Source organism: Hyla sarda, chromosome 3, assembly GCF_029499605.1.
Source record: "Hyla sarda isolate aHylSar1 chromosome 3, aHylSar1.hap1, whole genome shotgun sequence".
NCBI classification, from domain to species: Eukaryota; Metazoa; Chordata; class Amphibia; order Anura; family Hylidae; genus Hyla; species Hyla sarda.
The window spans coordinates 418,241,387-418,263,555 of record NC_079191.1 but is presented as its reverse complement, the minus strand read 5'-3'; the positions used below and the strand labels follow the sequence as shown (position 1 = coordinate 418,263,555).

The 22,169-nt window shown below is 43.1% G+C and overlaps 1 protein-coding gene and 1 long non-coding RNA gene across 4 annotated transcripts in view; one reads left to right on the top strand and one right to left on the bottom strand.

Annotated features, from left to right (window-relative positions):
• The window catches only part of USH2A (usherin), a 1,021,568-nt gene extending 1,001,915 nt beyond the window's left edge, over positions 1-19,653 (top strand). For 2 of the 3 annotated variants that reach the window (XM_056568336.1, XM_056568334.1), the window contains 4 exons: positions 10,529-10,773; positions 11,900-11,995; positions 14,798-15,010; positions 19,518-19,653. In XM_056568336.1, the coding sequence (XP_056424311.1) occupies positions 10,529-10,773; positions 11,900-11,995; positions 14,798-15,010; positions 19,518-19,607 (644 nt within the window). In that variant the 3' untranslated portion in view covers positions 19,608-19,653. The remainder of the gene's footprint in view (positions 1-10,528; positions 10,774-11,899; positions 11,996-14,797; positions 15,011-19,517) is intronic. The other variant, XM_056568335.1, reaches the window with a different exon arrangement.
• LOC130363038 (uncharacterized) lies at positions 279-20,317 on the bottom strand. Its single transcript, XR_008891687.1, has 3 exons — positions 19,874-20,317; positions 17,179-17,270; positions 279-623 (listed from the first exon to the last, which is right to left on the bottom strand). It is a non-coding gene; the product is annotated as an uncharacterized LOC130363038 (long non-coding RNA).
• Positions 20,318-22,169: the final 1,852 nt, after the last annotated feature.

Genomic DNA, 22,169 nt, shown 5'->3' with positions numbered 1-22,169 from the left:
GTTGGCTACCTGGTGCAGGGCCGGTTCTTCCCATATGCGAATGAGGTGGCCGCCTATAAGCGCACTTTTGAGGGGGGCGCACTTCCCGGTGTCAGTACAGTTATGTTTCTGTCACTGAGCGATTTGTATCGTGAGCGAGAGGGGATAACCAAGGAGGGGAAGTGCGCTCTCCCTGGCATCCGCGGACACCGACTCCGCCCCCAGCTGGAGACACCCTGGTTGGGAAACACCAACACATATCTATCTATTTATCTATACACAGTAGGAAAGCAGCACAATCCAATATTCCAATAAATAGGCGGTGCACGCAGAACCAGACCTGGGTCAGGGGTCCATATGTAATCCAAAAATGTTTGATGAATCCGCAGCACTCTTGATTCAATAAAAATGAAGTTTATTCCATATTCAAAGTAGCGTCACAGCAATGTTTCTGCCAGCTCACCTGGCCTTTCTCAAGCTCTATTTATTTTGATCTATCTCATATCTATCTATCTAGACAAAAGAAAGAAACAGCACCACCCAGTCAAATAGATATATTCCGAAAAGGTGGTGCACGCAGAATCTGGGGTCCTGGTTAGGGATCCAAACACTTCAGACAGGAAAAGACGATCTCTCCACAGCACCTATGTAGTAAAAGTCAAATTTATTCCATAAACAGTGTCATTACAAAAGCAACATTTCGGCCAGCTCAACCCAACCTTTCTCAAAGACTGGGTAGAGCTGGCCGAAATGTTGCTTTTGTAATGACACTGTTTATGGAATAAATTTCACTTTTACTACATAGGTGCTGTGGAGACATTTGGGGAGATTTATCAAAACCTGTGCAGAGGAAGAGTGGTGTAGTTGCCCATAGCAACCAATCAGATTGCTTCTTTCATTTTCCACAGGCCTCTTTAGAGGCCTGTGGAAAATGAAAGAAGCAATCTGATTGGTTGCTATGGGCAACTGCACCACTCTTCCTCTGCACAGGTTTTGATAAATCTCCCCTATTGTCTTTTCCTATCTATCTGTGGTGAGGGGTGTGATGTAGGCAGATGTTGTTACCCTCAGCGCAGATGTTATTAACCCTTGGTATTCGTGACGCCAGGGCGTGGTTATCCTCTACACCATCCGAGGTATTGCCGCTGGTTCCTGGGCTAGGCGTGGGGCAAATAATCACTCCGATGTAAGGTTACGGAACAATGCCAGCTTTACTGAGGCAGACAGATGTTTAGGTCTTTACAGCTCAGTTTAGGCCCAAGGAGATGACCAGTGACTTTAGGAGACTTGTGGGCTCGCTGGGACTTGTAGTGGACTTGGACTCAATTATGCAATCCCACGCTGACTAGACTTCTCCCCTGTGTTTGCTTACCAGGCTTTGACTTTCACCTAAATGGGGTTCCATGGAAAGTGGCTGCGTGGTTAGGCTTTGGTCTCCCTCAGGAACACCAGACACTCTCAGGTCTTGACTTGACTGTAGCTCAGCATGCACTAAACTCTGAACTTACTAGGCTAGCTCCTCCCTCGATATATAAGGGTGCAATTTGGAGAACTCCCATAGGTCACCCACAAGTCACCTGGTCACTGGCACCTTCTTTGGTTACACAGACTTAGCAACAATACTTAAAGGCACATTAACAAGAACATAATACGCTAACTCTTTACACAATAAAAGGGATGATGAGAGTCCTAAGGAGTGTGGAGGCCAGGGGACTGGGACCGAGTCCACCTGATAGGACCAATAGTGTACAGAAGGGCCCCCACATATATATCTATCTCAAATCTATCTATTTATATCTATCTATGCATCCAGGGCCCTCACCACCTAAACACAAGGTAGGCAGCCACCTAGAGCAGCATCTTAAAGGGGGCGCTGCTCCCTCCGCTGCAAGAAAGTTACTGTGTGCGCACTGGACTGGTATTTGAGCACAGTGCTACCTCACTGAGGTCCCCGCTTCCCAATAGAGTGCGCAAGACACCATTAGCCCAGGCTGGTAGAAGAGCGCAGAGCTTCTGCTGCGCACAGCGCTCTGGACTCAGGCCCTGCTTCCTGATTGTGCACGCATGCACCCCCCTACCCACTCACGCCCCGCTTCTGTTAACGATGGTGCAGCCCTTCCACTATACACTAGCACAGCGCCAACAAAGTGACCTCCACCCCGGGCCTCCCTACTGTAGATGAGGGAGCAGCACTCCTGCTATGCAGAGCGGATAATGCTGTACATTGTTCTGTTCTGCAGTTATAATTCAGTCACGGTACGGCGGTTTTGTTCTGATCCTGTATGACAGTGTTATTCAGTCACGGAATGGCATTGTTATTCAGTCACGGTCACGGTGCTATTGTTCAATTCTAGTATGGCGTTGTTATTCAGTTGTTGTATAGTGGTATTGTTCTGTTCTAGTATGGTGGTTTTATTCAGTCATGATATGGCGGTATAATTCTGTTCTGGTATGGCATTGTTATTCAGTCATGATATGGCGGTATTATTCTGTTCTGGTATGGTGGTGTTATTCAGTCATGATATGGCGGTATTATTCTGTTCTGGTGGTGTTATTCAGTCATGATATGGCGGTATTATTCTGTTCTGGTATGGTGGTGTTATTCAGTCATGATATGGCGGTATTATTCTGTTCTTGTATGGCATTGTTATTCAGTCACGGTATGGTGATATTATTCTGTTCTGGTATGGTGGTGTTATTCAGTCATGATATGGCGGTATAATTCTGTTCTGGTATGGCATTGTTATTCAGTCACGGTATGGTGATATTGTTCTGTTCTGGTATGGTGGTGTTATTCAGTCATGATATGGCGGTATAATTCTGTTCTGGTATGGCATTGTTATTCAGTCACGGTATGGTGATATTGTTCTGTTCTGGTATGGCATTGTTATTCAGTCATGATATGGTGATATTATTCTGTTCTGGTATGGCATTGTTATTCAGTCATGATATGGCGGTATAATTCTGTTCTGGTATGGCATTGTTATTCAGTCACGGTATGGTGATATTGTTCTGTTCTGGTATGGCATTGTTATTCAGTCATGATATGGTGATATTATTCTGTTCTGGTATGGCATTGTTATTCAGTCATGATATGGCGGTATAATTCTGTTCTGGTATGGCATTGTTATTCAGTCATGGTATGGTGATATTGTTCTGTTCTGGAATGGCATTGTTATTCAGTCATGATATGGCGGTATTATTCTGTTCTGGTATGGCATTGTTATTCAGTCATGGTATGGTGATATTGTTCTGTTCTGGTATGGCGCTGTTATTCAGTCATTGTATGCAGTATTGCTCACAAACAAATGGGGGACCACAGTCTAAAGCCATGTTTACAGATTGGACAAAAATATGTTTTTCAGACCAAGGGGTTTTGCCTAGGGCAGCAACAATCCTTGCACCAGCCCTGACCTGGTGTTGTAATAGTGTTTGTAGACTTAAGCTGGGTGGCTACATGTGGCTCACCGGCCTCTTTTCAGTGACTGTCCAACCCTATGACAAGCAAATGTGAAAGATTTATTCCACTGAATGGGCGCTGTTGTATGGACTATCGACTATGTGGCACCACAGTTTAAGTACAAGGAGCTGTATTTAGGCCAATCACTGGCATCAATCTGCATGCAGAGAACTCAGTATTGTTTTGGGTTGATTTTGGAGATGTGAACAGGGTGATAACAGATCAAAACAAATTTGTTGTGACTCTTAGAGTGTTCAAAGTGAAGGGTGTCTACATCTTATGATGGATCACTGTGCTCTCCGTCCCTTATGATTGACACCACCGCAGGGTTTGTACAGTGTTATATTGGTCTTATAATACTACCGATCCTCAGACAAAGCTGGGGGGAAGCCTAAAGTGTTCCTGTCATTTGCAAAAACATTTTTTTTGACATGCCAAAAGTTTTCATGGGTCAGTAGGGATCTGGGTGTCCAGACTCGACGCTGATCTCTAGAACAAGCCGGGAGAAGCGCATAGCTGTGTGCTTCACTCCTTGTCTTGCTGCCTTTTCAGTCTCTCTGTAGGAAATACTGAAAAGGCAGTAAGTTACCGTATTTATCGGGGTATACCACGCACCGGCCTATAACACGCACCCTCATTTTACCAAGGATATTTGGGTAAAAAAAGTTTTTTACCCAAATATCCATGGTAAAATGAGGGTGCGTGTGTGCGCGTGTATACCCGAATATACCACCAGGAAAGGCAGGGGAGAGAGGCCGTCGCTGCCCGCTTCTCTCCCCCTGCCTTTCCTGGGGTCTAGAGCGCTGCTGTCGGCCCTTCTCACCCCCTGGTTATCGGCGCCGCTGCCCGTTCTGTCCCCCTGACTATCGGTGCCGGCGCCGATAGCCAGGGGGAGAGAAGCGGCACCGACAGCCAGGGGGAGAGAAGGGGCCGCTGCCCCGTTGCCTCCCCCCATCCCCGGTGGCATAATTACCTGAGTCGGGTCCGCGCTGCTGCAGGCCTCCGTCGTGCGTCCCCAGCGTCGTTGCTATGCATGGCGCGGCGCACTGACGTCATGCGCCGCGCAGCGCATAGCAACGACGCCGGGGACGCACGACGGAGGCCTGGAGCAGCGCGGACCCGACCAAGGTAATTATGCCACCGGGGATGGGGGGAGGCAACGGGGCAGCGGCGCCGGCAATGGGTGCCGCTGCCCCTTCTCTCCCCCTGACTATCGGTAGCAGCACTCTAGACCCCAGGAAAGGCAGGGGGAGAGAAGCGGGCAGCGACGGCCTCTCTCCCCCTGCCTTTCCTGGGGGTGTATCGGCGTATAACACGCACACAGACTTTAGGCTAAAAATTTTTGCCTAAAAAGTGCGTGTTATACGCCGATAAATACGGTAACTTTTCACACTCACCATACCTGCGCTGCCCGACAGAGATAGAGGGAAAGATCTCTCTCCGCTGTTACTCTGGTTGAGCATGTGGACGAGTTTGACAAGTTAGCCGGTGGCTTCAGGAAATCACTGCGTCTAAGCCACTAGGAGAAACAACGGCGCATGTGTGGGATCTGACAAAAATTCTATTTGTCTATCTATTTGTCTATCAAGGAACAGTAGGGTGGGGATTGAGCACAGAGGAATAGTGCCACTAGCACACAGCAGACCCTAGGTCCCGCCTCTATGACAATTGAAAGGACAAGAAAAACAATGGCGCATGTGGAAGATCTGATGAGGACACAGCTGTGTAAACTGGTCTCTGCCTTTCTATCAAGGAGCAGTAGGGTTTGGATTGAGAGCATAGAGGTGTAATGGCCCTAGGACCCAGCAAACCATAGGCCCTGCCTCTATGACACTTGCAAGGCTGAAAAAACTATGGTGTATGTGAAGTATCTGATGAAGACTCGGTTGCGTAAACCGGTCCCTGCGTTTCTATCAAGGAGCAGTATGGTGGGGATTAAAGGGGTATTCCAGGAAAAAAATAAAAGCATTTTATATCAACTGGCTCCAGAAAGTTAAACAGATTTGTAAATTATCAATAGTGCAATGAAAGAATGATGAGATGGCACTCATCGAAGTCGTGATTTCTTATCCTTTATTCATAAGACATAAAAGGCAGAGGTACGGTGTCAGACAGGTGAGCTGGCTAGGACGCCGGGAACCTCCGCGTGGAGGTAACAGCTGTACCGCACTTCCGTGCTTCTTCAGACCATGAAACATTTTTTTTTTTTTATATCAACAGGCTCCAGAAAGTTAAACAGATTTGTAAATGACTTCTATTAAAAAATCGTAATCCTTCCAATATTTATCAGCTGCTGAAGTTGAGTTGTTCTTTTCTGTCTGACAACATTTCTCTCTGCCGACATCTCTGCTTGTCTCGGGAACTGCACAGAGAAGAAGAGGTTTGCTATGGGGATTTGCTTCTACTCTGGACAGTTCCCGGGCCAGGTGTCATCACAGAGCACTTAGACAGAAAAGAACAACTCAACTTCAGCAGCTCATAAGTACTGAAAGGATTAAAGGGGTACTCCACCCCTAGACATCTTATCCCCTATCCAAAGGATAGGGGATAAGATGTCAGATCGCTGGGGTCCTGCTGCTGGGGACCCCGGGGATCGCTGCTGCAGCACCGAGCTATCATTACTGCGCAGAGCGAGATAGCTCTGCACGTAATGACAGGCGATACAGGGGCCGGAGCATCGTTACGTCACGGCCCCGCCCCTCGTGACGTCGCGGCCCGCCCCCGTCAATACAAGTCTATGGGAAGGGGGCGTGGCGGTCGTCACGCCCCCTGCCATAGACTTGCATTAAGGGGACGGGCCGTGATGTCATGAGGGGCGGAGCCATGATGTAACGCTGCTCCGGCCCCTGTATCGCCTGTCATTACACACAGAGCAAACTCGCTCTGTGCAGTAATGATAGCGGGGTGCAGCAGCGGCGATTCCCGGGGTCCCCAGCAGCAGGACCGCGGTGATCTAACATCTTATCCCCTATCCTTTGGATAGGGGATAAGATGCCAGGGGCGGAGTACCCCTTTAAGAATTTTTTATAGAAGTAATTTACAAATCTGTTTAACTTTATGGAGCCAGTTGATATTTATATATTAAAAAAAAGTTTTTTCCTGGATAACCCCTTTAAGAGCACAGAGGCATAGCGGTCATAGTGCACAGCAGACCCTAGGCCCTACCTCTAGGACATGTGAAAGGCCTACAAAAAATGGCGCATGCGCAGGATACAAAGATTACTCGGCTGTGTAAACGGGTCCCTACTTTTCTATCAAGGTGATTGAGAGCACAGAGGCATAGCAGACTTTAAGCCGGCCTCTATGACACTTGAAAGGCCAACAAAGTGATGGCGCATACACAAGATCTGATAAGAACCCGTCTGTGTAAACCAGTCCCTGCTTTTCTAACAAGGCCCAGTAGGGTGAAGATCGAGCGCAGAGATGTAGCTACTCTATGGCACGCACACATTCACAGATATATTCTGTATCCATTTATTGCATTATATATAACAGTGGTCTCAAACCTGCGGACTTCCAGATGTTGCAAAACTACAACTCCCAGCATGCCCGGACAGCCTTTGGCTGTCCGGGCATGCTGGGAGTTGTAGTTTTGCAACATCTGGAGGTCCGCAGGTTGGAGACCACTGATATATAACAATGTTGGCAGTTTTCGTATCCAGGTTCACAACAAATTTTCCTTTTTTTTTTTTTCTTACCATAGAACAAAGTAAAATGAATGATGTTGAAATGAGATATTGGGACAATAGTGTTAGGGGCGAAAATGATTCGGTCTTGTCGGGGTTAACAGATCCTATCCTAGACACGGTGTGATATTTAATCCGTCCTGGCGTGTTGTGCGCGCCCCAGTTGCATTATTTTTTATGGCTTCATTCATTGTTTTATGCAGGGCTATCAGTAAGTGCAGCGCGGTGCAGCAGGAGCCAGTGTTTATTCTAGTAAATGAAGATGCCAAATAAAGGTTAAAATTACTCACCCAGAGGATGCGGGCGAGCGCGTGTAAGTCAGTGGCTGACACATTCTATTTGTGGGCACGTAGGGGGGAGTGTGACATCTCCCTTTGTACTAAGTGTAAAGATTGAGCTCTACTCATTTCATGACTCATGAATCAGTCTCTTTTACAGCATCTCAGTTATGGAAGGGTTTTCTCTCCCAGATATAACCCAGATGGAATGATGAGAGGGAAGAAGAGCGCACAGCATTGGGAATGGGCTGAGATTCTGAGATAGAATGCCAAGGAGGGGGTGTGCAGTATAATTGGAAAAAGGCAAGAAAATTAAAAAAGTGTATATAGCTAAGAACGAGCCCCTAAAATATATAAAAATGGGCGTCCATTATGGTGTACAACTTTCTCATATCTATTTATCTATAGATCATATCTATCAATCTATTTATCTCAGTATTTATCAACTAGGGTGCCCCCAGCTGTTGCAACACTACAACTCCCAGCATGCTGAGAGTTGAAGTTTTACAATAGCTTGAGGCACCTTTATTGGGAAATAGTAATCTAATATATCTCATCTCATATCTATCCATCTCATATCTATCTATCTATCTATCTCATATCTATCTATCTCATATCTATCTATCTCATATCTATCGATATCTATCTATCTCATATCTATCTATCTATCTATCTCATATCTATCTATCTCATATCTATCTATCTCATATCTATCTATCTATCTATCTATCTCATATCTCTCTATCTATCTCATATCCATCTCATATCTATCTATCTCATATCTATCTATCTCATATCTATCTATCTATCTATCTCATATCTATCGATATCTATCTATCTCATATCTATCTATCTATATCATATCTATCTATCTCATATCCATCTATATATCTCTGATATCTATCTACAGCAAGTAGTGGGAAGAGCAGCACATCAAATTTCAGGAGCAGGGTGCGCACGCAGTCCAGATCGCCCTGGTCAGAGGCCCAAATGCAGATCCAAAGGTGTCTGCAGCACTTGAAAAATGCTACATGGGTAGCTGAGACGCAGCATTGTTGTATTTTAAAATCATCTGCATTTTGTATTTAACTGAGTGTTGCAGACGCCTTTGTTTTTGGACCTCTCTCCTATCTATTTATTATCTATCTATCTATCTCCTATCTATCTGACTCATATCTATCTATCTCAAATCTATTAATTTCTCTATTTCATAACTATCTATCTGTTTTTCCATTTATCTCATATCTATCTATTTCTCTATCTCCTAACTATCTATCTATCTATTTTTCCATTTATCTCATGGATAATTCAGCACCTTAGTTGAGCATTTGGCATTATGGGAGTTTTGCTAGACAAAAATGAACCAAGCCATTTCCTCCATATACAGAATAAAGTCATCTCGGAAGAATCAGCAGAACTAACATTTTCTGGATTCCAGTCCAAACACAAGGAGCCTGGCGCGGTGGCTGAGATGTGAGGAGGGGTGTAATGACCTATTAGTAAGACGATGTATGGAGATGCAAATGTGCAGCCAGCCATAACCAAAGAAAATAAATATGTGCGGATTAATAACAGACAAATAATAGGACCCGAGGCCATAGCGGAGACAGCCCGCAATCCAGAATAATAGGGGACTGCTCATGCGGAACACTTCATAAGTAGTTTATAAAGGAGAAGGGGCTGTGGGGCCGGCAGGTGTTAAAGCACATTCTCTGTACAGGGCAGGACAAGGGCAGACGCTGTTAAGAGGTAGGTGATACTATTGCTATATCACTGGATATAATTGGCAATGCCTCTAATGATGGTTATAGGGATAAAAGTTAATTTAAGCTGTGGGCAACGGGGGGATAGAGGGTTCATGGGTTATAATCAAAAGATGAGTGACCCGTCATAGAAACCATAAAGCAATGGGATTTAGTGTCAAGAAAGTTTAGGGCTATGGTGCAGGCTGCCTAGTATACTGTTGTACTGATGTCTATAGCCTGATATTTAGGGCCTCAGTCTTCTGTACTTGCATGCATGTAAAGGAGTACCCCTCACACGCACTTCTACATGCACTTGTCTTCCATTATGTTTATAGGGGGTGATGGACTGCCGTATGTGGTGGCCTCAGACCCTATTGTCACTGGACAGTAGGAAACAAATTCCTGGCGGTCAGGCTATGTCAAGCATCAGTGTGGGCCTATGAGGAACCTGAAGTGCGCCCAACCCTTGTGGTGCTTTGTGCTATGTCCCAACAAGATGAGGGCAGCAGGATTTTATTTTTTTTAAAGGAAGAGATGGCGCCCAAAGGGAGAGTTGGGCAGAGACCATGTATAGTGCATGAAGGACCTGCTGTGGGTGTGCAGAGCAAGCAGGCCTGAGAACAGCTGACATGAGATAAACCAATGGGATTGAGGGGTTTAGGGAACCATTGCTTGGCGGGTTGGTGCGCAAGACAGAGAATTGATCCATGTACAAAGGCCAGCTAGCAGCAGATGGCTGCACAATCAATTATTCATTGTAATTGTCCAGGACAGGACAAGGTCCACCAGAGTTAGAGACTCTCTTTAAACATTCTCCACTCTGGCCAAGAGATGAGGATTCATAACAAGGGATCCCCCTCCAGTAACTCAGAATTCCCTAATACTGTGTATAACATATTTTGATCTACTGCTATCATTGCTATGAAAAATATCTGAAAACTTAATGTAACTCCAAAGAAAGAGTCCCAGCGCCAGCGTGAAGAGAGACATAGTCCAGGTAAGTCAATAAAGCAGAAAACCTAATTAGATAAAAAGGACTGCCTTACTTTCAAACTTTTACATATAAATTTAAGTATATTTAAAAAATTATATATTGAAAAAGAAGAATCACATGTTCTTTTAAATAAAAGGTCTCACTGTTTCAATATTGTAATAGGATTTTTCCTTCCCACAAAACAGAACAATATCACCTTAACGCCGAACGCTTGGATGTGTATTTGATTATCCAATACATATTTAATTAGATTTGCGTTGGTTCTATAAATTGGATCGGTGCAATGGACATTGCAAGTTAATTAAAGTCTTAGTCAGTAATGTCCATAGAGTAAATATATATTATTTAATGTGGTAGGTATAAGCTCCCGCCATCTCTCTCTTTAGCTCCTGAACTATCAAATCCAAGCACAAAGAACGGGATGGAAGCGAGAGGGAATGTCGTCTACATGGAGCTTTGGTTCATACTCCTGATGGCTTTATTGGCCTTACTGCTGCTGGCCATTCTCCTGTCACTTATTCTAAAGAGGAAGCTAACCAAACAGCCATGTCCGAGAGAGCGGCCGCCACTAGTGCCACTCCAACAGCGAATGTCTCCGGCAAGTGCTTACTCAGAAAGCGACACGTATGCGGTACGTAGAAGAGTAGAATGTTTTGTTTGAGCATGTTGGGAAGATCAACAAACCAATTGCTGAACGCATTGTATAAAGTCTCTAAAATTTCCCAAGCACCGACTCCAACATTAATGTAATAAAGAGTGCTTCTGAATCAATCTACACCATTATAGAGAGAACTGTGAGGCCCTACAGTTACAGCTGCACAGTCCTCTCTATCCCCTCCTTGCACTAATTTCTATGATCATACAGAGACCTGTGTGTCCATAGTTACAGCTGCACAGTCCTCTCTATCTCCTCCCTGCACTCATCTCTATGATCATACCGAGAACATAGTAGCCATACAGTTAAAGCTGCACAGTCCTCTCCATACCCTCCCTGCACTCATCTCTGACACAGATACAGTCCCCTCTATCCACTCCCTGCACTCACTTATATGACCATAGAGAGAACTTTGTGGCCTTACAGCTACACAATACTCTCTATCCCCTCCCTGCATTAATCTCTATGATCATAGAATGAACTTTGTGGCCATACAGATACAGCTACACAATACTCTCTATCCCCTCCCTGCATTAATCTCTATGATCATAGAAAGAACTTTGTGGCCTTACAGCTACACAATACTCTCTATCCACTCTCTGCATTCATCTCTATGACAGATACAGCTGCAGTCCCCTCTATCCACTCCCTGCACTCACTTATATGACCATAGAGAGAACTTTGTGGCCTTACAGCTACAGCTGCACAATACTCTCTATCCCCTCCCTGCATTTATCTCTATGATCATAGAAAGAACTGTGTGGCCATACAGATACAGCTGCACAAGCATTGATGCTGTTCAAGCCTAAATACTAAATTCCGATGCTGTTATTTCACAGGGGTGACTAATAAAAGCAACAATGCTTTATGCTTCATGTTCCTGATCTTGATATTAGACAGATTCTTAAACTTATAGCTAGTGTACTTATTGTGCCCTTGATGGATAAAGCTTCACCAATGGTATAGTCACATGTTCAGTGCTCTTGGGGTCCCCTGCTGTACAGTGTTACCCTCCGCTACATATTCTTCCTGTATTTCTTGCTTTCTCTTCTCTCTTACATTCTCCGTCCTTCTTGTCTCTTTATCTTCTCTTGATACCTAGAAACGCTCAGTCTCTGGTAGTCAGCAGCCTCTTCTGAAATGTCCTGTTTCTCAAGTCTCTTATTCGCCAATACATATTGAAAATAATGCAGAACAGGTAAGAATGACAAAAAATAAAGTGGCAATGTCATCACATCACAGGTGAGCAGATGTTTTCATCCAACAGGAAAAGCAAAATGCCTTTTATTCTCTTACAATTGAAGAAAATTATTGAGTGCCCAATGCGGCCAAGGCTTGCCTAATATGGCATTCTCCAATGTGTGGCTTTCCAGCTTTTGCAAAACTACAACTCCCATCATGCCCCGACATCCGAACTCTAGCCTAATGAATCGATAAGGCTTATTAGACCAAAAATATGCAAAAACTTTGCTCAGGTTGCTTATCACTCTTTTAAAATTTGCCAAAAAAAGAATCTTAAATATGGCAAATGATAGGCTTAAAGGGTTTATCCAACATAAGGTGACTTCACTAATTACCTGTCAGGCAGTAAAGGACACGTACCGCAAGGATCTGTGCTTGTGTTGGTGGTAAAAATCCCAGAATACCTCTTAGGGTAGGGTCACACGGAATGAACCTGCAGTGTATTTTACGCTGCGGATCCACCAATGATGGACCCTGCAGTGTGCCTCCAGATGTGCCTGTCTGCTTGTAGCAGCAATCTGCCGCTACAAGCAGAGACACAGCGACCTGTGTGTCGCTGCGCGCACAGCTGGAGGCAGACTGTAGGATCAGTCATTAGCAAAGTACGTAATCAGGAAAATACACTGCGGATCCGTACGTCCTCAGTACAATACGCTGTAGATCCGTTCCGTTTGACCCTACCCTTAATGTAATGTTTTTCATCCACTTCTGGCTCTATCAAGCTGTTGGAAAACTACAATGTTCATCATGTCCTTACAGCCAAAGTTGGAAGTTATCATTTTGGAACAGCTCGAGAGCCTCAGGTTGGGGAATATTGGCCTAATGAATATTTAGGGCTAATGAGTTGGTAAATAGTTAAGTTATGTTGTTTTCTTCATTCATATTCGTACTTCAAAAAATTGGCTTGAAAACTTTAACCTTATGTAATGTTAACTGTAACCTTAAATTGTATGTAAAGGTGCGACACCAGCATATAACTTCTTACAGAGTACTGGACTGTAAATTTAGATATAGACAGGAATGGAAAAGAAAACATGTACAACAATTCCAGTACAAGATAAGGTCTGAAAAGTATTCACAAGGTTACTCAGCACTTGAAGTTTGGTAAATTTCAAATTGGAGTTTTCTTTTAGGATTAGGGTAAAAAGGAAAATATTTTGTCAATATTTGGCAACATTAGGAATTACAGCTGTATTGAAGACCTTGAGACTTGTTTTGTTCCTGGTCTGTGCCCTCTGTTGTAGCTCAGAAAAATTTAAAGGGGGGGGGGGGGGGGGTTATTTCAAGGTGTTATCCCCTAAGCATAGCTTATTGGTGGGGTTCTGACCAGTCACAAACCCCCCCCCCCCTCAAGCCTGGATGACTGACAAGATTGTTCCCGAAAATAAAGGTCAAACCCATAATCTCCTGCATGCAACCATCGCTTTATTCTCTATGGGACCGACAAACATTGAATTCAGCGGTGACACAGTCTTGCATACTGAATGTAACGGGTGTGGTTAGGTAGATCCACTGACCTGTGAGAAAGATGGCTTGGACTGTACCAGGGAGTGAAGTCTAAGGTGCCGCTGCTTTTCACAAGAGCTCGCCGCAAAGCAGGATGGACTTGCTGCGGCAGGTGGCACCCAGGTCGCTAACCGATACGACTTGTCCCCACAGGCAGGAAGAAACACAGATGTAGTCAGGGCAGGCAGGAGATCAGGACAGGCGGCACAGGAGAAAGGTTAGGTCACGTAACAAGGGATCAGATACACGGCAAGGCAAGACACAAATATACAACTGGGGCACAAAGATCCGGCAGGGAATAGTAGGAAGTGCCGGACCTAAATAGGGTTGGTTAAAGACAAGCACCAATTATTGGTGCACTGGACCTTTAAATTTAGAAGAGCCGGTGTGCGCCCTAGGAGGCAGGGACACACGTGTCGGCAGAGACAGCCAGGAGGAGGAGGACAGAGTGGGGCTCGCAAGCAAGCATGTCCCGCAATGTGAGGACAAAGACCAGCGGGGAAAGAAGAGGATAAGGCAGGAGGTGAGCAGCAGTCCGGGGTTCGCATGCAGGCGCCCCCCGCAATGCAAACCGCGGCACTGCCGGGAGCAGAGAGCAGCATGAGAGAACGCTCCCAGCCAGAGTGCCCGGCCGGAGCGAGAGCCCTAACACTGAACTTAAGGACACTTTACTGGAGGACTAAAGGATTTGTTGAATCATCTGAGTTTAGGGGGGGGGGGGGGGATTACCCTAAATGTGGAGGAAGTCATCATCCATTTCTCCCAGCTATGTCAGCCTGGTTTCTAAGAGTCAGGAGTAGAACACTATGGATGTCACCCTGTCCTATCAGCTCGCAGGGCAGAGAACTTCCCCATGTGTTGTGCTGCTAAAATTGTTCCAAAATTTTGGCTGACCTACTAGAATGTTATAGAGAAAAAAATGATAGTGCTAAAATGGTGACGTCAAGTCAATAACTTTCTTCTTTCCCTTAACACTCAGAGTGATCTTGTTGCGGATGTATCTGGTTCAACAAATCGGATTACTCTAAAAAGTTACATAATGCACCTGGAGGTACAGTCGTGTGCAGTGGTGTTCTTGACTTAGCATGACCTGTGTGATTTCTGTCTGTAATTTGGCAAATCCATGATACATGGCCGACAGGTGGTCATAAATCGTTAAGGGCTTGGACTGTCTCCACTGCTCTTTCCTACTTTTAATCAGACTTAATTGATTGTATTTGGTTTTATCAACAACACTGAATTGTCTTCTTAGGGAATATCGGACATGAAGATTTCAGGAGTGGAGACTCACACGAGCCATAATACAATGATGGTGAGGAAAACCAGCCAAAGTCAGATCAGCCACAGCTTCTCCCAAAACTCCTTGTACCGCAGCGCCAGTCAACTCATAGCTCCCCATGATAAGAAGTCCATCCTAGATAGCTCCATATGGGACAGCATCATTCAAGGTCATGACAGTGGAATGGTAAATATTGTGATATTATTAAATTGCATTAAAAAAATTTAAAAGTGACCAAAAAGTTACATCTATGCGAGTGTAGTACCTATAAAAAAAAAAAAAAAAAGCCCTCAACATCTAGGTGTAATAAAAAAAAAAAAAAAAAAAAAAAGATTTTCCACCCCCAGATGTGAAGAAAAGAACAGAATTAGAGGAGAGTAGGCATGGGGACTCCAATGGAGAGGAAACTAAATTAAGAGGGCTCAGGAAAGGGGGTCCACCAGGGAATAAGAGGGACTGTACTCCAGCTTCTACTCACCCTCCAACTTCTTTAGCCAGCTGAGTCCATGCTGCATCTAGCCAAGCCAAAAGGCTGAGTTGAGCAGGGGCAGAAGGGGGACCCGAATCCAGGGTAGGCCTCCAGATGCTGACTCTATGTGATAACGGGTCAAAAGTCCCCAATTAAGCGACCGAGAAATTAAAATTTAGGGGGTCATGATCTAAGGCTTCTTTAACCCCTTAACGACGCAAATGTACGTCCTGGTGATGTGGTACTTAACGCATCAGGACGTACATTTACGTCCTGAGCATAACCGCGGGCATCGGAGCGATGCCGGCATCATGGGCGGCAGGTCCCGGCTGTGGATCGCAGCCAGGAACCCGCCGGTAATGGCGGACACCCGCGATCCTGCGGATGTCCGCCATTAACACCTCAGATGCCGTGATCAATACGGTCACTTAACAGGATGATCGGATCGCCCGCAGCGCTGCCGCGGCGATTTGATCATCCTGCACGGCAGACGGAGGTCCCCTCACCTTGCATCAGTGCTGTCTCCTATACATAGCACTGAACAGCATTAGCAATCGAATGGTTGCTATAAATAGTCCCCTATGGGGAATATAAGAGTGTAAAAATAAAAGTAAAAAAAGTTTTAAAAAAATGTGAAAAACCCCCTCCCCCAATAAAAACGTAAATTGTCCCATTTTCCCTATTTTACCCCCAAAAAGTGGTAAAAAAATTATTTTATATACATATTTGGTATCGCCACGTGCGTAAATATCCGAACTATTAAAATAAAATGTAAATGATCCCGTACGGTGAACATAAAAAAAAAAAAAGTCCAAAATAGCTGCTTTTTTTATAAAATTTTATTCCAAAAACTTTTTTTTTTTTTAAATGTAATAAAAATTTTGCATAAGCAAATATGGTATTAATAAAAAGTACAGATCACGGTGCAAAAAATTAGCCCTCATACCACCGCTTATACGGAAAAATGAAAAAGTTATAGGTCTTCAAAATAGGGGGATTTTAAACGTACTAATTTGGTTAAAGTTTGAAATTTTTTTTAAGCCCAACAGTAATAGAAAAGTGTGTAATCATATTGACCCAGAGAATAAAAAACAAATGTAATTTTTACCATAAATTGTACGGCGTGAAAACAAAACCTTCCAAAATTAGCAAAATTGCGGTTTTCTTTTTAATTTCCCCACACAAATAGTATTTTTTTGGTTGCACCATACATTTTATGGTAAAGTGAGTGATGGCATTACAACGGACAACTGGTCGCGCACATACAAGTCTGTGGATGAAAATATAAAAAAGAGTTATGATTTTTAGAAGGGGAGGAGGAAAAAACAAAAACGTAAAAATAAAATTGTTTTAGTCCTTAAGGTCCAAATGGGCTGCGTCCTTAAGGGGTTAAAGGGGTCATCCAGGAAAAAACTTTTTTTTTATACATATCAACTGGCTCCAGAAAGTTAAACAGATTTGTGAATTACTTCTATTAAAAAATCTTAATCCTTTCTGTACTTATGAGCTTCTGAAGTTGAGTTGTTCTTTTCTGTGCTCTCTGATGACCCCTGTCTCAGGAACTGCCCAGTTTATAAGCAAATCCCCATAGCAAACCTCTTCTACTCTGTGCAGTTCCCAAGACAAGCAGAGATGTCAGCAGAGTGCACTGTTGCCAGACAGAAAACAACAACTCAACTTCAGCAGCGCATAATTATTGAAAGGATTGAGATTTTTTAATAGAAGTAATTTACAAATCTGTTTAACTTTCTGGAGCCAGTTGAGATATATATATATATATATATATAAAAAGTTTTTTCCCCGGATTACCCTTTAAAGTCAAACTTTGAAGATAAGCTACCCCTAAAAGGTGGTTTCTGAGATAATCTTTGCATATCCTTCTTACCTGTGAGGAGCCATCTAGGCGGTGCCAATCTCCTGAGGCGTCTACGCTCTTGCTGGCTTGACTCATCTTCCCACAGTTCATGAAGCCGGAGGCTTGGTGCGGGGACAGGGATAAAGGTTTAAGCAATTCAGTGATTCTATGACAGGACTGTGAACAGTGCTTGTGGCAAATTAAAGGGGTATTCCAGGAAAAAAAAAAAAATTATATATCAACTGGCTCCAGAAAGTTAAACAGATTTGTAAATTACTTCTATTAAAAAATCTTAATCCTTTCAGTACTTATGAGCTTCTGAAGTTAAGGTTGTTCTTTTCTGTCTAAATCCTCTCCGATGACACCTGTCTAGGGAAACGCTCAGTTTAGAAGCAAATCCCCATAGCAAACCACTTCTAAACTGGGCGGTTCCTGAGACAGGTGTCATCAGAGAGCACTGAGACAGAAAAGAACAACCTTAACTTCAGAAGCTCATAAGTACTGAAGGGATTAAGATTTTTTTAATAGAAGTAATTTACCAATCTGTTTAACTTTCTGGAGCCAGTTGATATATATAATAAAAGTTTTTTCCTGGAATACCCCTTTAATCCTTTCAGTACTTATGAGCTGTTGAAGTTGAGTTGTTCTTTTCTGTCTAAGTGCTCTCTGATGCCACGTGTCTCGGGAACCGCCCAGTTTAGAAGCAAATCCCCATAGCAAACCTCTTCTACTCTGTGCAGTTCCCGAGACAAACAGAGATGTAAGCAGAGAGCACTGTTGCCAGACAGAAAACAACAACTCAACTTCAGCAGCTGATAATTATTGAAAGGATTAAGATTTTTTAATAGAAGTAATTTACAAATCTGTTTAACTTTCTGGAGCCAGTTGAAATATATATAAATATTAAAAAAAAAGTTTTTTCCTGGATAACCCCTTTAATCTCATTTATAAAATTACTTGCCAAGAGCTGCTTCAGTATCATTAGAGAATACAATCACACAGCAGCATTTTCAGCCCATGTTCGACAAAGACTTGAATAGAAAAACTCACAACGATGTGAAAACTCTTCCAGTGCTTGTGCTCATAAATACTCCCTCCATATTGTGTCTTCCTCCATATTTCAGTAATAAAATTCACTGATGTTTTTCCGCTCACAATGGATCTACCAATACCTGCCCATTATATGGCCTTGTTCTTTGAGAGGTTATTGTTTACTTGTACATTCCTTCCATATCAATGTTATTCCTGTGCATGTTTTATAGGAATGTCTGCATTTCATTTTTTTCCTCTGTATTTGTTTTTCTTTATACCTCCCCTTCCCTCCTGTACCCCCCTTAAAGGGGTACTCCGGTGAAAAACTATTTATTTATTTATTTATTTTTTAAAATCAACTGGTGCCAGAAAGTTAAACAGATTTGTAAATTACTTCTATTAAAAAAATCTTAATCCTTCCTGTACTTATTAGCTGCTGAATACTACAGCGGTAATTATTTTCTTTTTGAAACACAGAGCTCTCTGCTGACATCATGAGCACAGTGCTCTCTGCTGACATCTCTGTCCATTTTATGAACTGTCCAGAACAGCATATGTTTGTGATGGAGATTTCCTTTTACCCTGGACAGTTCCTAAAAATGGACAGAGATGTCAGCAGAGAGCACTGTGCTCGTGATGTCAGCAGAGAGCTCTGTGTTTCAAACGGAAAAGAATTTCCACTGTAGTATTCAGCAGCTAATAAGTACAGGAAGGATTAAGATTTTTTAACAGAAGTAATTTAGAAATCTATTTTTTTTTTTTTTTTTTTTAAATCAACTGGTGCCAGAAAGTTAAAACAGATTTGTAAATTACTTCTATTAAAAAATCTTAATCCTTCCTGCACTTATTAGCTGCTGAATACTACAGTGGAAATTCTTTTCCGTTTGAAACACAGAGCTGTCTGCTGACATCACGAGCACAGTGCTCTCTGCTGACATCTCTGTCCATTTTTAAGGAACTGTCCAGGGTAAAAGGAAATCCCCATAGCAAACATATGCTGTTCTGGACAGTTCCTAAAATGGACAGAGATATCAGCAGAGAGCACTGTGCTCATGATGTCAGCAGAGAGCTCTGTGTTTCAAACTGAAAAGAATTTCCACTGTAGTACTCAGCAGCTAATAAGTACAGGAAGGATTAAGATTTTTTTAATAGAAGTAATTTACAAATCGGTTTAACTTTCTGGCACCAGTTGATTTAAAAAAAAAAAAAAATTATAAAAAAAAAAAAAAAAGGGTTTTCACCGGAGTACCCCTTTAATATTAAAATAAAATTTTGAATAATAATAAAAAATAAAATAAAATTAAATAAAATTCAGTGATGTCTTTTCTTCTTCCTAGTTTATGGATGATGAAGATCTCCTCAGCACCATAAAGAGCTTCAGCACCGTGACTAAGCAGCACACGGCCTTCACCGACACACCGCTATAACACTGGAAGCATCTATGGCAGTGGTCTCCAACCTGCGGACCTCCAGATGTTGCAAAACTACAACTCCCAGCATGCCCGGACAGCCAACGGCTGTCCGGGCATGCTGGGAGTTGTAGTTTTGCAACATCTGGAGGTCCGCAGGTTGGAGACCACTGACTCTAAAGCATGGAACCTTTACCAGCAAGCTTAAAATAAAGGCAATTTTCATCATTTGTGCCACGGAGGCAACCCCAATGACCGGCCAACATGTGACTATTAACACTTACAACTGTTTTAAAACAAACATGGTGGCCACGGACGTAGCAACGTAACAGTGTCTTCCATTAGTCCTGTTGTTTTCATGGTGATCTAGCAACGCACGGTCTTTTCCAGAACACTGATTACTGTATGGACTGTGGCACAATAGGTTAACCTTTCAAAAAAAAAAAAAATGCACAAGTGTCCTAAACAGACCATTATGATCCAGTATAAGGAAGTGAACAACAGGGGACCAGACAGTATAAAAGGAAAGTTCTGCCAGGAAAGTTCCGTTCCTTCAGACTGAACTAAGACAAAAAAACAACCTACCGTAGATGACGTCTACAATGCATCATCTTCACCAAACCACCATGTACCTTGGCCTTGAACGTCAGTCAACCATCAAATCGTAGATTAGAGAAAGACCAATCTGTGTCACTGCGGTTTGTATAATAGTAAAATAATAAAGATTATGGACAATTCTATTCGAATTCTAGTAGAATTTTTTTTTTTTTTTTTTAAACTGTAATACTTGTTTTAAAGAAGCACCCAGGACTTTTCTTAAAGGGGTACTCCGGTGAAAAACTTTATTTTTTTTTTTAATCAACTGGTGCCAGAAAGTTAAACAGATTTGTAAATTACTTCTATTAAAAAATCTTAACCCTTCCTGTACTTATTAGCTGCTGAATACTACAGTGGAAATTCTTTTCCGTTTGAAACACAGAGCTGTCTGCTGACATCACGAGCACAGTGCTCTCTGCTGACATCTCTGTCCATTTTAGGAACTGTCCAGAGCAGCATATGTTTGCTATGGGGATTTCCTTTTTACGCTGGACAGTTCCTAAAATGGACAGAGGTGTCAGCAGAGAGCACTGTGCTCGTGAGGTCAGCAGACAGTTCTGTGTTTCAAACGGAAAAGAATTTCCACTGTAGTATTCAGCAGCTAATAAGTACAGGAAGGATTAAGATTTTTTTAACAGTAGTAATTTACAAATCTGTTTCTGGCACCAGCTGATTTAAAAAAATAAAATAAAAAAGCTTTTCACCGGAGTACCCCTTTAAGGTATGTTCAGACGAGCGTAATTACAGCGTATTTTACGCTGAGGATCCGCCGCTGAAGGACCTCTGTATGCTGCCTTTACATGTGCCTGCTCGGAGCGGCAATACGTGGTGTACTGACACACATCGCGGCCGCTCCCCCTGCTCTATGAGCTAGGTCGAGAGTTGCCGCAATGTGCGAGTATACTGCACATGCGCGCGGCGACTCGCACATCGCAGTGTGTCTGCTCGTAGAGGCATATGTAAAGGCAGCATACAGAGGTCCTTCAGCGGCGGATCCGCAGCGAAATACGCATGGAAAATCTGCTCGTCTGAACGTACCCTTATGTTGTTTTTAGAGAATAATGAATGGTGTATGCCTTGCGCTTACCTGTTTTAGCTGATGTGGCATGCATGGGTTAAGCTCTATTTTGGATGTTTATCTCTGACATGATTCTGTACATTTCCCATGAATTTTCTGGGGATCGGAGGACGGGATAGGAGGACGGGATGTGATGACGGGATAGGAGGTTGGGATATGATGATGGGATATGATGACGGGATAGGAGGTCTGGATATGACAACAATATATGAGGACGGGATATGAAGTCAAAAGCTTCCTCCTTTGTTTATTTTCCTCCCCAACAAGGATTAGAAAGGAAAAACCGGGCAACGCCGAGTACTCAGCTAGTGTCCACTAAAACAAGAGAAATCTCTAACCTGCCTTGTACCAGCTCTTCTTCTCGATAAAACTCCTGGGAAAATGAACAAGAGCAGAATGTAAGAAATAAGTCATTTACAGCTTTTATATCTCATACTGGATTGTTACAGAGTGAGCACAAACACATCACATACTGTAAAATATGCATAATATATATATATATACTCCATTAGATAAAGATTTTATTTAAAAAAAAAAAAAAATGCTTCTCATTGGTCGGTTTTATTTTCTCTCTCAGCATTTCCCAACCAGGGTGCCTCCAGCTGTTGCAAAACTACAACTCCCAGCATGCCCGGACAGCCGAAGGCTGTCCGGGCATGCTGGGAGTTGTAGTTTTGCAACAGCTGGAGGCACCCCGGTTGGGAAACACTGCTTTTCGATATATATTCTGCAATATTAAATACGGTCCAACCCTTTAACAAGACACGGGGTGCATTGAAGAGACGACGGTGCGTTAAGAACACCAGAGTGCAATTGTTGCCGTAGAAGCCACGCTGAGCGAATGCTGCAGCCGAAATATATATATATATATATATATATATATATATAAAAAAAAATAATAATAA